At 47.7% G+C, this 16,471-nt stretch overlaps 1 protein-coding gene across 6 annotated transcripts in view; it reads right to left on the bottom strand.

Moving 5' to 3' along the window:
- DPP8 (dipeptidyl peptidase 8) overlaps positions 1–16,414 on the bottom strand; it is a 30,186-nt gene extending 13,772 nt beyond the window's left edge. For 3 of the 6 annotated variants that reach the window (XM_064456070.1, XM_064456073.1, XM_064456074.1), the window contains exons 1-11: positions 14,436–14,505; positions 11,995–12,264; positions 10,147–10,259; positions 9,017–9,190; positions 7,940–8,108; positions 6,606–6,716; positions 6,093–6,221; positions 4,015–4,076; positions 2,937–3,037; positions 1,630–1,807; positions 173–332 (exon numbers count right to left, since the gene is read on the bottom strand). In XM_064456070.1, the coding sequence (XP_064312140.1) occupies positions 173–332; positions 1,630–1,807; positions 2,937–3,037; positions 4,015–4,076; positions 6,093–6,221; positions 6,606–6,716; positions 7,940–8,108; positions 9,017–9,190; positions 10,147–10,259; positions 11,995–12,253 (1,456 nt within the window). In that variant the 5' untranslated portion in view covers positions 12,254–12,264; positions 14,436–14,505. Of the gene's footprint in view, positions 1–172; positions 333–1,629; positions 1,808–2,936; positions 3,038–4,014; positions 4,077–6,092; positions 6,222–6,605; positions 6,717–7,939; positions 8,109–9,016; positions 9,191–10,146; positions 10,260–11,994; positions 12,265–14,319; positions 14,339–14,435; positions 14,506–16,204 lie in introns of those variants that run through there. The other 3 variants (XM_064456071.1, XM_064456072.1, XM_064456075.1) reach the window with 3 other exon arrangements.
- Positions 16,415–16,471: the final 57 nt, after the last annotated feature.

Genomic DNA, 16,471 nt, shown 5'->3' with positions numbered 1-16,471 from the left:
CAGAGTAACCCCCCCATACAATTTCAAGAGGAATGACTGTACAGTGAAGTGCTTTCCTGGACAACAGCAGGGGTTTCCAATAAGACAATAATTCCTGCACCTGGAAGGACATTTATTTCCTCACTAGTCAGCAGAAAATGCCCAATTAAAGCAAAAGAATAATTCCACTTACTTGGAGCAGGGAGGCCTCCACACGACCGTTTATACTTGCTCTCCTTCAAAACCGAGATGACTTTGTATAGGTGCCGGAATCCTGTTTTACATTCAGAGGCAAAAATGAACTCTATCTCATCTTCATGGGTTTGAGGGAAAACATAGAAGATATCATGGATCTGTGGAGACAGAGCAGTGGATTATTGTTATCAGCAGGACTTTGGCACTGAGGTCACACATAATAAGTTCCTCTTACTGCTCCACACAGACAACACAGCTCACACTAGCAGGGTGCAGCACTGTTCCTTACTGGGAGAACCAGTGATGCTTATGAGCAGCCACATATGCTGCACAGTGCCAGGCTTTTTGTTAGTCTAACTCTAACTTCCGGCCACCAAACTAATTAAGTAAGTTTTTCTGCACCTGCCTTTCTAGATTAGATACAGAGGTGGGTCCAGCTTTGCAGAAACCATGAAAGCCACCCAGAGATGCCAGAGTTCAGTGGCTTCCTCTGTCCAGTGCTGTCTAGAAGCCCACAAGTGAAGGGTTATTTAAAGATGAGCTGACATCACCTTCCCACTCATGAAGATGACAGCTCTTGCTTCAAGGGTTAACCTTTTGAGGGACTCAGGTGCATTTATCTGTACAATATGAGCTGCCTGTCAGAAACCACTCCAGCCACTAAAAATCATGGAGAAAGGACAACTCACTGCACCACCCTGAAACCGTGCACACTATTACTAAGAAGAAGACAAGGTATCATAGAGAGCACTCGCTGTACAGAGATCACTCACTGAAAGGCTTTGTGCAAATGCTCTCTGCTGAAAGATCCAGCTACCTGTCAGCGATTGATGTTCCCAGGCCTTCCTGTACCCTGGCACACCTCCAACAGGATGTCATTTTAGAGACATCGATCTTTATCTGTAGAAGCGTGAACAGCACTCATTTTTACAGCATTAGCCTAGCATGCCAGTGTCTGGTCTCACAGCACAAGCTCTAGGGCACACCTCTGAGAACATTACACACTAATGGAGTTAAGGAGGGGTTTTAGTGACTGTAGCAGGCTCTCAGGACTTGTTCGCCCAACATCACCTAGATACACCTTTGCTGGCCAAAGAATAAATAGTTCATCTGCTGGCGCTGCTGGTGGTGAGCAACTGGCACCAAGAAGCCAGAGGGTGTCAGTGGGTAACACTGTGGGCATGGCACTGCCCTGGAACGCCAGAGCTCTCGGCTCTGCTCCTAGCTCTGCCCACTGTGCGGCCTCAAGCAAAGCAGCTCTGCTTTCACATCCCAGACCTCTCTGTTCTTTGCCGGCTGTGAACTCCTTACAGCAGGAAGCACAGAACATGCACAGAACTTGTACAAATGGGAAAATTCGCCTGGGCAGCACAGTAACACCACTGTTACTCGAGTGCTACAAAACAGGGTCTTGAACAACAAACTGTCAGAGAAGGCTGACATTCAAATTCTTACGTTTATCCAGATGTCTGTTGTTTCTTCATAAATAATGAAAGGTGTAACAGAGTCTGGTACAGCATCGATAAGTTTCTGTCTTTCCATTGCATCATCTTCTGTGGGGATGAATAATGCAGGAGGGATCAAGACTATCTGAAGTCGAGTTTGGGAGCGATCCAGTAAGATGGACCAGATGCTGTTGAGGAGACAGATATTAGAGAAAATAACATGCAACCGTAAGTATTAGACAGGTCTGAAAATCTCAGTAGTCATTAGCACTAGGCATTTTGAGGGAGTCAAGAAATGTTCAATTTCAGATTAAGCACAAAGCCACATGTAAAATTTCACCCACATAAACTAATCTCTTCCACAACACGAGAACTTATTTCACTTCATTTCAATATTGCATAAGCACTGCCGGTTCAAAAGTTTAATTAATTCTGTTCTCCCAGATTTGAATTGTGCTTTAGGGGAGAAAGAGAAGAGAAAAATCAGAGGGAATAACAAGGCATAAAAATTTCAAATGAAATTTCAGGATATTTGTGAAAATACTAATGTTTTAAATCTACACCTGGCAGAGAATAATACTGGTACCTAAATAGACTGGCAGCAGACCCTGCCATACTTCTGATGACTTTACATGTAGCTCTAACAATGATCCCACAAAAAGCAAGATAATGGAGCAAGTGTGTCCCTGCATTTCTTTCCCATTTGGGGGGTGGGGGGGAGGTGCAGGCAGAAGTAGATTAAAAAGGTGAAAGCCATCTTTAGATTCAAGAACTGGAGAACTGCAATTCTGGAGAAGCTTCTGATCAGTTAGAAACACTGTACTACATCATCTACAGGGTTAAAAATGACATGCAAATGTAAGTAGCACTTACAGCAGGTTTTCTGATCAGTAAGTCTGGTCAGCAAGGATGGTCCAGTGGTTAGGGCGCTAGCCTAGGGCCTGGGGGACCTGGGCTCATTTCTCTCCTCAGCCACAGACTTCCTGTGTGACCATGGCAAGTCACTTAGCCTCTCTGGGCTTCAGTTCCCCATCTGTAAAATGGGGATAATAGCACTGCACTCTCTCTCACAGGGATGCTGAGAGGACACATACATCAAAGGCTGTGAGTGCCCAATACCAAAGCAGTAGGGCAGAGAAAGAGACAAGGAGGACTCTGTTTTGGTTTTTGGAAAAATCGTCACCTTTGCACAAACAAGTTCGTAGCAATGTAAAAATGAAAGCAGGCTTAAGCTTGAAGATGACAGAGACCACTACATTCTGCTTCTAACTGTATTGCCCCAAACCCTCTAAGCAGAGACAGGATTAACATACGCACTATTTTCCTTCTGGCGTCCACCCAGCTCTAGCAATGTACTCTACTCCTTCAAAGAGGATCTCGAACGGCTGAACTAGCTCTTTATCCACAACATCTGCAATCTGTTGACAAAGCAGCAATTCAGTGACACTGAGATGAACCCCCACAACCAGTTTTCATGCACGATGAGAGTCTGCACACAGAAGACTTCTTCTGTGCAACTCATGCAATTTAGATTGTTCAGCCTTTGCAGCACAGGGGATTCAACCCCGGCTGCAGCCAGACACACAAATCCATCGCTTATCTCGGACAAGTCACCTGAACACTCAGTTTCCCCGTGTAAAAGGGAGGTGATTTGTACCGAGCTATTCCGTACGGTGTTTTCATGGGTAGATGTTGGACGTCCTGAGTGAAACCCAGTTATCAATGTGGTTCTAATTCACGATATGCAGTTCTGCAGTCTGTCCCTGCTGTGACTGGGAACAAGTCACAGTGGTACCCAAAGGGTCCTGATGGCTTTCCCTGCCTTCGCTGGCTGATGCCAGCATCGCTATCCCAGCAGGGGACTGTTGACGGCTGAGGTAGCTCAAGAGTAGAGAGAATCCCAATAGTGTACGGCTGCTACTGTATCTGTTTGGTAAGATTAATTTCCCAACTGTCCGAAGATCTTGGACTGGGCTATGGTAATTTCTGCATCGGTTTAAAAATCCCAGGGCGAATGCAAAGTTCACCTCTTTCCATGTGTTCATGCTTTCATAAGGCGATATATTCTCTCTGCAATCAGATTTTCCCCAGTATCTGCAGCCAATCAAGAGATGTCACATAAGAAGGTCTAACCATCCACACCTAAAATATTCTGCTCTGCAGCTGAGTTCATAAACCAGTGGTAGGGAAGGAAAGCGCAGCCTTGAGAAATACTGCTGCACACACAGACACCAAGTATCTGCACAGGAATAAGTCAAGTGCACTGCCTCCAGAGGAGCCGTTAAGCTGTCACAACCAAGAAAGTTTATTTGTACTGAACTGGAAAATGAATTTTACCAAAAAAGAATTACAGAAATTATATTTGTTTGGAAAACAAGCAGAACATAGAACTTACTCTGCCTTCCGCATTGATTGTCACTTCAGATATCTTGAAAGTGACCTTTGGATTTGCCGTACCTATAAAAACAGATGTTAGCAGTCAGCCACTAATTGTTTGCTTCCAAGAGGGCAGACTTGAACGATGGGTTATTGTGGTGTTATTCATACAGAACTGGAAAAGGCAAACAGCAGAATGGTCTTTGATCAAATAGCCTACTTGCATGTGTGAGAGACAGCACAGAACCAGGCAGGGAAAAAAGAAACTGCAAACATGAGGCAGATTCAGGGGATGTAATCCCGCAAACGGATCTGATCAAGGGCCATGCTACTGTCACGGTCAGTCTTCTCTCCCACAGTCAAAGGATGCACGTACTAGCTGGAAGTAAATGCACAGGAGTGATCAGGATAGCGAAGCAAGCTTCGGTTTACTGTTTGGCTGTTATTCTCAAGGTGGTACACAGAAAGTGATCCAGTGCTAAAAAGCATCTGTGAAAACTAAACTGTCAAAATTAAACACTTGAAAACCTATTGTCATGACTAGTGCAGTTAAGATAATAAAGCTACATATTTGTGTTGCATACTGAAAATCTGAAGTTAACTCTTTACACAAAGCAGCAACTCATCCTGCTGTACAGAACCTGTGGTGCTAAAAGCTGGGGCCTGCTCCACAGCAAGAAGAGAGGGACTATAAAGAATAAAGCCGCTGCCAGTCGATCCACAAGAAGCCACATGTGGCAAGTTCCGTGTATTCTGAATACCCTCAATGCTGCTGTGAAGTACTCCCACGACATCAACCTGGTTTATACAAAAAACCTGATGCACTGAGGTGAAAAGACTTGCTTTGGGCCACAGTGCTGGCCTGTTTAAGTACTTATCTTCTGCCTGAGAAGAATTTTCTCCACTATCTCAAGTTTTGCCCTCGTAACAACCCACAGAAAAGGACTATTGCCCCTGTGGCTCAGACTGGAAACTAAAGTTCAGACATTAAAACTTAGTTTGTTTTTTTTAAAGGGATTTGTACTTTGGTTGCCTCATTTTCCTAAACTGCTGAAATGTAGCATCGAACAAAGCTATGACAAAATACCCTCAGAAATCTGGGTGTACACAAGTGCCAAAAAATCACGAGGAGTCATCTCTCCCTTCCCAGGCTAACACTGAGCCTTTCTTCCTCCTTGAAACAAGTAGTAAATCAGGATCATAAGCAGAAAACTTTTCCCAGTGGATCAGGGAATCTGCAAGATCTGAATGAATTCTGCAGCTTGGGAAGGTCAGCCAAACAGACAATATTTCTCAATAAAATGAAGATTTCAGGAGTGAGGAAAGAGAGTGAACCACTGTTATCTGTGAGCAACATGCACGACTCTACCAGCAAGGAAATCTCAGAGGAACAAGGGTCAGACTGTTCAAATTTGCCCCATCCACCTGACCCATGCCAGGGAATCAGCCCTCAGCAGGTCTGCGTAAGTGCCACTTCCCCGCTTCCAATGGCACTCCACTTAATACACTTCAGGCCTGCCCTCACCCCTTTACTGCTGAAGCCTCCAGATCATTTACTGTTTGAAAATATGACAACAGGGGTTTTTCCTGGTAGACTGTAAGCATGCTGACTTTGTTGTTCAAAGTCCAAGAGCAATCATGGAGACCAGAGTCCTTCAGAACTTGAATTACCAGGACACTGCCAGCAACTAAACAGAAACCCTCCCGAAAAATCAAAAGGCCACAATTCTGCAGCTATTCCCTGAGATACAGGGCTGTAATGAGAACCAGCTCTTAACAACTCAGATCTGCCAGGATCTGAGACAGCAGCTCCAAAATAGCGACAACCAGATAGGGTTTCTGCCAACTCCTGAGACACCCAGACTCAGAGCTCTTAGTAACCACATGGCTGGAATATCAGCACAGTCACCAGTGACTAATCTAACCTCCACAGCAGCAGCTTCTCCAGACACATTTCCATCACCTGGACTCCAATTCAAAGACTACTCAACACCTCTCCAACAACTCCCTGATCTAGGCTAGGAGTATCACTGCTGTCAGGCACAGGGAATAAAATATGTCTCCCAGAAACAGAGAGGTAAGGTACCAGGGTCTTACCAGTTTTGGGGTACCGGAAGGAATCTGTTCTTCTTGTCTCCAGCATGGGCGATGTGACATGAATAATTTCCACCTCTGACTCATCATTTTCTTCATAAAGAATTCGAAGAACTTTACCCCCATTCAGTGCTGTAAATGAATTAACATTTCCTGGTCAGAACAGCTCTCATTATCAGTTACTGCAAGCATCAATATTCTCTCAGGAGCACAAGGTTGGAAAGATGAAGGAAAATCCAACAAAGTCTGTGATTCACATTTCCTATAAGCAAACCACTCTGAGACCATGTAACTCCTATCACTGTTGGGAGAAGGAAAGCCTCTTCTCCCAGTAATATGTGCTGACAAGGTCACTGTAATATGCCCACCACTGCAGACAGTTCAAAAGGAGCTACAAGTGTAAGTTTCCTTTCTTGTGTAAAGTCAAGGAACAGAAAAACATAACTTTGCACTGGACAGCACAGCAGCGGGGCCACTACTTGTGCCTGTCAGACACACTCGATCCACCACACTTACTTGGCTGTGCCGTTGGGCTCCACCAGTAGCCAGTGTATCTGTCAAACTCCTCCTGCAGCACGAAAGTAGCCACGCCAGCAGATTTTGGATCCTCCTCGACATTGGCCAGTTCTAAAAAAAGACACAAAAGAATTAGTTCATGATGTACAGCAGAATCAAACCAGTTCCGCATTATCCCAAGCATGGCTCAAGTTCATCCCCCGGGAACAATTACACGATAATAAATCTGACTTCTCAGCAGATTTGTATTCTGCTTCCACCCTGCTCCGTTGATTTATTTAGGGAGGATCTAATCCTCTCTGACATGGCAGCTTCTTTTAGGAAAGGAAAGCCATCCTCTCCTCTTACTCCTACCCAATTAGTCTCTCAATTTTCTATGTACTAGTCAAAGAAATAAAATGTTTTCTCTACCTCAGCTCAGCGAACTGGAGCCACAACTTTTAAATAAAAAAAAAAACAAAACCTTTCTGAACAACTGAAAATATCAACATTCAGAAAAATGAAAGCATCAGTATTTCATTCACTGTACAAACCAAACATAACAGACTTACATAACATCTCAACATAATGACATATCCATAGGGCTTCAATATTTTCCTGTTACCCTGGAGGTAACTTAGCAGCGCTCCATAAATAATTATCATCTGAGAAGGAGTCATTGCTACAGTTTATTTTTAATGTACTTACATAATATTTTAATATTTAACATTTAAATAAGCTAAAGCATTATCATGAAGTGTCAGAAATTTTAATTAAACTAAAATTTAAATGATATAGTTTAAATACAAAGTATGATTTAAATACAAAATGCAATCCATTTTCAAAAAGTGCTTTATCCACAATTTCCCATTTTCCTTCCTCCAGGATACATGCCTAAAACAGAGTTGGAGAGGGTAAGAAGCAAGGACCTAAGTTACTGAGTACGAGGGGCCCGCAGAAGCCACAGTCCTGTTCAGAAACTGCCTATATTGTTTCTAAAAGGCCTGCAGCCTGATTTCACTGACAGAAACTTTCCTCCAGCTCTATTCCACCCACAGCTCCTCCACACAAAAAGGGTTGTTCCAGTAAAAAGGAACATGCTGTGTTTCAGGAGAAGAGCCCTTCCATATGTATTCAACAAATAACTCACTTTGCCAGATTCCACAGTGCAGGGGGGGGGGAAATCATCCCACAATATTTGCACCAGAAGAAACACATAGAATGTGACAAACAAGGTGGAATAAACAGTGTCCGTTCCCCCAGATTTCAGAAGAACCCCTAGTGCTATTGCTTAATTCAGTCTAGCAAGAACAAGTGCAGAGGAGGTGCAGAGATGTTAATTCAGGATGCATTACCATTGTGCACAAATGTTAGCCTCCTTTCTTCTCTGGTTTCTATATTAGATACCCAGATGTCATTGCTATGGATAAATGCAATCCAATTTGGATCAGCTGGACAAAGCTTGGGATCCATCCGGATATTTGGACAACTGGTCTCTACCAGAATGGGTCTTAAAGGCTGTTGCTGTTTGAAAGAAAAAAAAAAGCAAAAAAGCACAGTAAACAATGGTAACATATGGACACTGAGAGAAGTTAAACTGGATTCTCAGAAGGTCTCTAAGACCTTCTGGTGTGGACACTGACTTCAAATGCACAGGTTTACAACAGAGGAATCTATCAGCTTTAAACACAGGAAAATACTATGCAGATATTTCATAGGGAAAGTTGTGCTTCTACCACGGTTGCACAGATCCCACTAGTGCCTCTTTCCGTAGTCCTGAGGATTAGCCACAAATCAGAAATTGCCTAGAGAAGTCTGGCACACTCTTAAAAACAGCACCCTAGAAAGGGGCTGGCAGAACATACAATATTGTCCTCCAAAAGCAACTCAGGGTATGGTAAATTTCCCCTGACAACAGGGTTAGACAAACATCAGGCATTTGTTATAATAAGAAGAAATTATTTCAGTTCTGAAGTCCAGTACCAGCAGAGTAAAGGCTGCTTGTTCTGCAAGTTATACAGCCAAATCTTGTAACACATACAGCACTGACCACTGAATAGTGACCTCTGAACCACAGCTTGGGAACAAAAGCTGCCTCTGATGTGACTCCTGACTACATGAAAGAGCACAGAGCGTCACAGCCTTTGGGTTGCTTTTTATTGGCATTGCTACTTACGAAATATCTACAAAAATCTGGTGCCTGCCTTGCAGCCACAGTTTCTACCATTTCTCGTATAGAGAAACTCTTTCCCCATCTGAGTTTCTACAACCATGGAAATGCATCCCTATGGAGGACTTCTCTGCGTTTCAAGGGTTGTCAAGGCTGGTGCAGCATAATGATGATCACACCCTGCTTTCGCTCCAAGCCAAAGGAGCTTCTAGCCAGAGGAAAGTACTACTGAAAAAAAAACAGGAGAGATGAGTAAACTCACAGTGAATCCATGAGGGCCTCCATCTTTTACATGATAAATTCCACTCCCAGCCTGAAACAGAAAGGTGCCGCTTTCTCGGTGGTAATCGTAAGAGGCAATCCCAATGGTGCCAATTCGCTTCCTCTCCCGTAGCAACTCCTCTTCACGAGAGTACATCCCATAGTCCAGGATGGCCTAAACACGAGCAGAGAAGCACAATCAACACCTCTGCTCTGCACGTCTTACTGTGCTGTCAGAGTGTCTCTGCATACCAAGCTTCCAGGAGCAGATGGCTGTGCAGACACCCTCCTCCTCCAGAACCCTGCTGGCGGCTAGAAGTCCGCTCCTGCCTGTGCCTCTGCCACCAGCACTTGTAGGTGCGGGCCATGATCGGATCCTACGCAACCTGATAGCCACTTCTCCCATAGCAAGGCTGGCATTATTTCTAATATACACCTGGATAAGAAAGGTCAGACTAAAAGTCTGTTATTTCTAGAATGAGCAGGAGAGTCTTTGCTAACTTCTGCAAAGATACACAGTGACTGGTCTGGTGGGAGGAGAGCACAGCATGAATTTTATGTCTGGCTGACAGCCTCAGGAAATAACACGGGGGAAAACCACACCTAATTCCACAAGGGGTTTGTCCCACCTCCTCCAACCTGCCACGGTGCATGGGGTGGGACTGGTGCGGGCTCGCTATGCGCAGAGGTGAAAAGGGGACACATGTCCCAGCGAGTGGGAGAGAGATCCTCTGCTTCAGCACGAGTCACGGAGCCACTGACTGATCCTCAGGGGGACCTATCACTTCTCCCTGCAAGACAGTGATTATTGGAGACTACAGGCTCCTTCGGCAGTCCCCAGGATCTCATAGCAGAGAATTTGATGTAAATTAGCACTTGCAATCTGTGCCGGCAAAGGAGGAATCATCCAGCACGCACAGTTTTTTATGATGCACAAAGGCTGTAACTCCAAACACTGAAGAGAAGACTGTGCTTGTTTTTGAGGTGGCTGCAGAGTTAGCCAAGTACAAGGAGAATTTTTAAATGTTTAAGAGGATATACTCCAAATTTTAATGATGGCTTATAGATGCAATCCCCAAAGCCTGCGTACTTGCTACGCTGCCAAGAAGCAAGAAAGAAATCAGGACCCACCGGAAAAAGATCCAAAAGAGGTTTCCAGGAAAGCAACAGGACGGCAGCTTTGTTTATGGTTTTGGGAATTTCAGAGTAGAAGAGCGTGTTCTCCCTGTTCTCCCCAGACATCGCTATTGTGAAAGTGAGAAGAAATAGAAAAATGTATATTAGCTTTCTGTTAATAATCCAAACACTCTCAAAGGATACCGAGGAACTGTTTCACAGGCCCTTCCTACCAGAGAAAGTACTGACAGCCTCTGCACTGCAGCTTCACCCTGGGAATTCCTTTCTTCGCAGAAATGCAAGTCACGGAAAAGGCAGAGAACAAGGAAATACACCCAGGCTCACCCCATGCTGCCTGAAGCATATCTGTGTCTTCCTGAAGGCTGGGGGCCTTTTTATTTTATAAGCTTTTAAAAAAATCAAGGAGGGCCTTTCTGCTAATTCCCCTGGCTAGAATACAACATGATGCAGCTTGTGTTTCAAAGATAACACATCTTTAGGAAGGTTTGAATGTCCCTTTCCTGCTCCTCTCCCTCAGTCCTATTCAGATTTCTGAAAGCTCCTGCCAAGGCACATAAGGATGAGCCCAGAAGGAGCCAGATGTGCCCCAGGGAAGGCCAAGTCTGACGTATAGCTCAGGAAGTGGCACATCAGAAACCATTGCTCATCTCAGCTGGGCTCAGTCTTAATCGACCCTCAACGTGCTTGAACTCAGCAGCATTCAAGGATTATGACCCCCATTCTCTGAAAAGGGAAAAAAGAGACAGATGAGCAGCTTTCTATGTCACAGAATCGTAGAGTCCTGAGCTGGAAGGGACCTGCAAGGATCAGAGTCCAACCCCTGTCCCTGCACAGGACAACCCCAAAGTCACACCGTGTCTCTGAGGGCATTGTCCAAGGGCTTCTGGAATATTGCCAGGCTGGTGCCGCGATGCCTCCCTGGGGAGCCTGTTCCAGGGCTCGACCACCCTCTGGGGGAAGAACCTTTTCCTGGTCACTGCACAACACATGCAAAGACTCTGTGAATCACAAATCAGAGCTTAAGCAACTAGCCTGAGCAGTAAGCAGCAGGGCTAGAACATAGTTCCGGCTCCCAGGCCTTTGTTCTAGCCATTGCTTCTCCTCTTAACCCAGTTTTTTATGGACTTATGTTCAGCTAGCACAGTTTTTGACAAAAGCATTCCCCTACCACAAGGCCTGCTCCAAAAAGCCACCCAGAAGGTTGCTCACAGTATCATTTGCGGTGCCAAATCACTTCAAGCACAGCTGCCATTTAGAAATGCAGATATATCAAGTGAACACTAATTAGTGAAACAATGCAGAAGTGAGGCACTGAGGCCAAGAACAATAAATTACATTAAGTTCTTCATTATCGAGACCAAAATTGTTGAAAAAACTACTTACTCTTTCAAGCTGCCCCTGCCCTACACTGCTATTTATTCCCTCCAGAATCCCTGGAAAACCTACTCCATCAGTAGCTGAGGCACAAACTTTCACAATTCCATTTATAATCTATGTTTTGGAAGGAAACTTTGAAGGAGAAAAAGGTTCTACCCACTCATCATAATTAAGAGAAAGGAGCTCAAACCAACACAGCTAGGGAACGTGCCCCAGGGGACACTTCACGGTTCTTTTCCAGCTCTAACAGGCCTAATGGGTCACCTCCAACCACACCATTTCTGTGGGAGATTACACCACAAATTTTAATGAGGAATTACAATCATGATCCTGACATTTCTCCAGCCAACCGGGCCTGAAATCCATTCTAGCTGCCAGGAACACCCAGCTCTCAAGAACAGTCAAACCCAAACAGCCTCTGCAGTGACTGTTTAGTCAAGGCACAGGCTGTCGCACCAAGCTTACCCAGATAGTAGATCCTATCGGAATGAGGTCCTTCAGGATCATTTTTCTTCACAAATGTGAAGTCATGAGGGGCTTTTGCCATCATGTACCCATGATACTTCCGCGTATCTGTGAGCAGTTTCCGAAGCTGGCTCCAGGAATGCCTCTCCACATAGAAAGGTTCCAGTTTTGGCTGCTCCTCAATCTGGACCTGCTCCTCAGGGCCCGCAGTTTCAAAGATTTCAAGGCCCGGCTGTTCAGTTTCCATGGCTGCTGCCATGTTGCATGTTTCTGGAAGAACAGAATAGCAGAGGTTCAACATTGCCTTCCAGCAGCTCAGCAAACATTCACTTCAGACTCCCAAAACACACCACAGCAAAAGTGCTATAAGAAAACCACCATTTCATGTGGGGAAAAAAAAACCCACAGCAGAATGAAGAGGACTAGGAAAGAGATTTCTGCTGTGGAAAACGGGCTGCCATCACTCAGTCTTTCTGTATGGAACCAAGAACTTCACAGAGCCAAACAATTTATTGTTGTTTGCCTTTGCCACCCCACCATGTACCAATGTTTCATTTCAGTTCATGAAGTGGATAAAATCTTCCCCGTTAAGCTCCTACCTGCACCTTCCTCCCTGTGAGCTGCATGAACATCACCTCACTACACTGACAGCAGAATGGGGGATGATTATGACTGTAGCAAGATCTGGGACAAACAACTGCTTAGAAGAAACATTAAGAGTTGATTTGGAACCACCAGGCCATACACAATGGGATGAGGCAACCGCATGCCCTTATTCCCATTATCCTCCTACAATTTCTTGGGTTTGTTTGCATGTCTTTTCAAACAAAGCTCGGAAAGGTCTAGCAATTATTGTCACTGTTGTATCATCTCAGGGATATAATTACAAATATTGTGCACATAAGACTTTTTCAGAAGCGTAAAGCAATACCAGAAGAAAAGGGACACAGTGAAAAAAACAGTTTCCAAATAGATTTATCTGCAGCATCAGTCTTATCCTCCTGAACAGGTTGTAAATTTAGCAGATATCTCCTCCTGCAGTCAGCTGCACTTTACAAAGCAGATCTGAGCTGGAAAAAACAGCCCAGATGCCTGGCAAGAGGAAACCGAGTCTTTCCACTGTAAATCCCTGATCTGAGCGCAGCTCCAAAAGGATCCAAGCTATAAACTCCCACCACATAGTTCATTACCGGAGAGAGCGAGGTGTCAGGATTGTCAATCCTCAGAAGGAGAGGTTGTTTCTATATATAGAATGGAAAGGCTGCACAACTGTTCTGCACACTGCTAGGGCAGGGCTTGGCAGCCTGAGCCTAACAAAAACTTTAATACGGACTAAATAAAGCGTTGCCATTGAGCCAACAGGCAGTAAAGAACCACTGAATCACAAGGCACAGGCTTGGGCAGCACAGCTGCCCGAGCAAAGCTCCAGGATGGGCTGGCTCTCCTGCGGCTCTCCACAGCAGCTGAGTATCTGTCACAGACAAGTGAAAAAGACGACCGACAGCTTGGACCAGACCCATTTTCATACAAACTGCTAAACGCAAAACAGAGCGGATCTCAATTAAAAGTTTGGTTCCACCTTTGACAAGACAAACACAGGTCTTTCTTTTGTCTGAGCTATTTAAAACACAAAAATACCGCACAAGTTAAACAGCCCTGTAAAACTGGAAGGAGAGTCCAAATGGGTACACAGAACACTATGTTGTACCAGCATTCAGCAGTAACACTGCTCAGGCAGCATTACAAACTGACAACGAGACTTCTATCGTGAACGAGAAAACTCTCCTCTAATTTTCAGAATATCAATGAAGAAAAAAATCTCCTTTCCCCCACACCCAGATGCTGGTTTGTCTTAACCCGACCTACTTCTGACACTCCCCTCCCAAGAAAAACGATAGAAAACGAAGAGCGGCAGACTTTAACGGGCTAACGAGAGTGAGAACCGCCACGCAGCGAGGTGATGTCAGCCCAGGGCAGCGCGAGGATCTGCCTCCCAGGAGATCCCTGCGGGATCTCCACCGCAGCCACCTTCTACCACGCGAAGCATTTTACCTCCACCTTCCCGCAGCCGACAGAGAGCCCGCCCCACCCTTCGCACCGGCGCACGGGACCCCCGGCACCGCAACACCGCAGAGCTCCTCGGACCCGCAGGGCGTGCGGAGGGGCAGGGCGGGCCCGGGACCCGCCCGTGCCGCCGAGGTCGGAGGAAGCGGGCAGACCCCGGGAGAGACCCTCCACCGCCGGGGGCGGCGGGCAGGCCTGCCCGGGGGCGGAAAGCCGGGCCGGCCCCGGGGCAAGCCCTCTCCTCCCTCCTCCTCCTCCTACCCTGTGGAGGTGGTAGGAGGAGCTCCTCCCCGCAGCTCCCCACCGGGCGGAGGCGGCGGCCCCACTCCCCGGGAGCCCTGGGCCCCGCAAAGGTCCTCGCCCACCCCGGTACTCACGGCGCTCCGCGGCGGCGATGCTGCCGAGCCGAGCCGCCCCGCCGGGCCGCTTCCGCTTCCGCCAGGAGGGGCCGCCGGCCCGCGCCGAGCACTGCGGGGGAGGGAGGAGGGCGCCGCCTGCCGGCCGGGAGGACCGCGCGGCGGAGAGCCACGGGACGGGACGGGAAGCGCTCCCCCCCGCGTACCGGCACACGCGCGTGGTCCCCGGCACGGGGACCCGGGACACACGGACGCACGGGACACACCGACACACTACCCCATGCCTGGGGTAGGGTCATGCAAACCCCCACGCACGGGGATCCTTCAGTTTCCAAAATCGGCTTTTTTCCCCCAAAATAAAGCTACCACTTCCACATTGACATGCTTCCCACAGCAAAAAAAAATACATCCCAGCTACTAATAACACGTGTTTAGCCCAGGGCACCCACGGGCTGCATTGTAGTGAGCCCCCAGCCATGTGTTTCTATACATTTGAATTTCCCTTTGCAAATCAAAGCCACTTTTTGTAGAGCAAAATCATTCTTGACTCGCTCTAAACGAGAACAAATCATTTTCCTGCAGGTGCCCCCTCCTAAACACGTGCACGAGCAGAAACCCCAGGCCTCACACCGACCTGATGGCTGGTTTGCATTGACTCCCACGCGCTGCCCCGGGGCTCGTTGGCCCCTCAGGGGTACGTGGGGTTTGCGTTCCAAAATAAAGCAGCCCCGCAACTATTGCCACAGCTCGTCCCGTCCCTCTGCAGCGGCTTCGCAGCCCCAGGGCCTGGCAGAGGTTGGAAAGCCTCCGCTCAGAGGCAGGCTGAGGCACGGAGCTGGTGTCTCTTACCGATGCAACATGGAGATTGGCACAGAAAACCCTCTGTGGGGGCATGAGGAAGCACCCCAATGCTGGGAGGGAGAGGTTGCGCCAAGCTGGGACGGAGGGGAGGGTGAGGTTCTCCAGCTCAAGGTGGAAGGCCATGGGTGAGGCGCCTGTGCGTGAGCTGCGAAGGGGGCGAGGGGTGGCCTTTCTGGGAGTATCACCAAAACCAGCCCTACCCTTTTTTAGCCTTAGTAGGATCACAAAATGTCCTGAGCTGGAAGGGACCCGCAAGGACCATCGAGTCCAACTCCTGTCCCTGCACAGGACAACCCCACAGGGAATGGCAGGGAGGACATCTCTCTGCCATTCCCTCGGGTCCTGGTGTCGGTCACCAGGGAGAAGAGACCAGCCCTGCCCCTCCTCCTCCCCTTGTGAGGAAGCTGCAGAGCGCCACGAGGGCTGCCCTCGGCCCCCTCTGCTCCAGGCTGAACAAACCCAGTGACTTCAGCCGCTCCTCATATGGTTTCCCCTCTAAACCCCTCACAAACCTCATGGCCCTTCTCTGGACACTCTCTAGTAGACTTATATCCTTAATGAACTGTGGCACCCAAAAGAAAGCAGATTAGCAGAAAGATCCTGGGGCACGTAGTAATTACAATGCAAGCATTGAGGCATGTGATCATGGGGCAGGCTACAGAAGTCATGGTATTTCATTAATTTTTACGAGCCTCCCTTGGCTATGAGTAAGGTGGCTTGAACAACTCTCCCTGCCCTTGTGAGCGGCCGCCTCTCAGTGAAGACCTGCGGCACAGGGGAAGACAGGGTCAACACCAAGGCCTCGGGTTGGAGCAGCAAGGCACGCTTCAGGGACTGAAGTCCCACACTGCAGAAAGCTGCCAAGGAGGGGGCTAGCGGTGCCCCTAAAGCGCCACAGGCCTGTTAAAACACCACAGGTGTTCTCTCACCGAGGTCACTGCCATGGGGGCCAACGCTGGCTGCAGTCCTGGGTTGTGCGGCCGCCGGGCACGGCGACGGCAGGGCAAGGGGGAGGCCGCGCAGGGACCGGGGGGCGCGTGGGGGGACACACACACTGCGACCCCGAGGGCCCACGGGTGAGGTTGCGGGGAGCAGCGCGCGGTTCGCTGTGACGAGGCGATCCCTCCACGGCCGCCACCATTACCCGCCTCCTCCCCCGCTGTGCGCACGCGCGGCAGGTACCACCCGCAGGCGGT

Source organism: Phalacrocorax carbo, chromosome 7 (assembly GCF_963921805.1).
Source record: "Phalacrocorax carbo chromosome 7, bPhaCar2.1, whole genome shotgun sequence".
Taxonomy (NCBI): Eukaryota; Metazoa; Chordata; class Aves; order Suliformes; family Phalacrocoracidae; genus Phalacrocorax; species Phalacrocorax carbo.
Note: the sequence above shows the minus strand (reverse complement) of the source record. Positions and strands in the feature narration are given on the sequence as shown.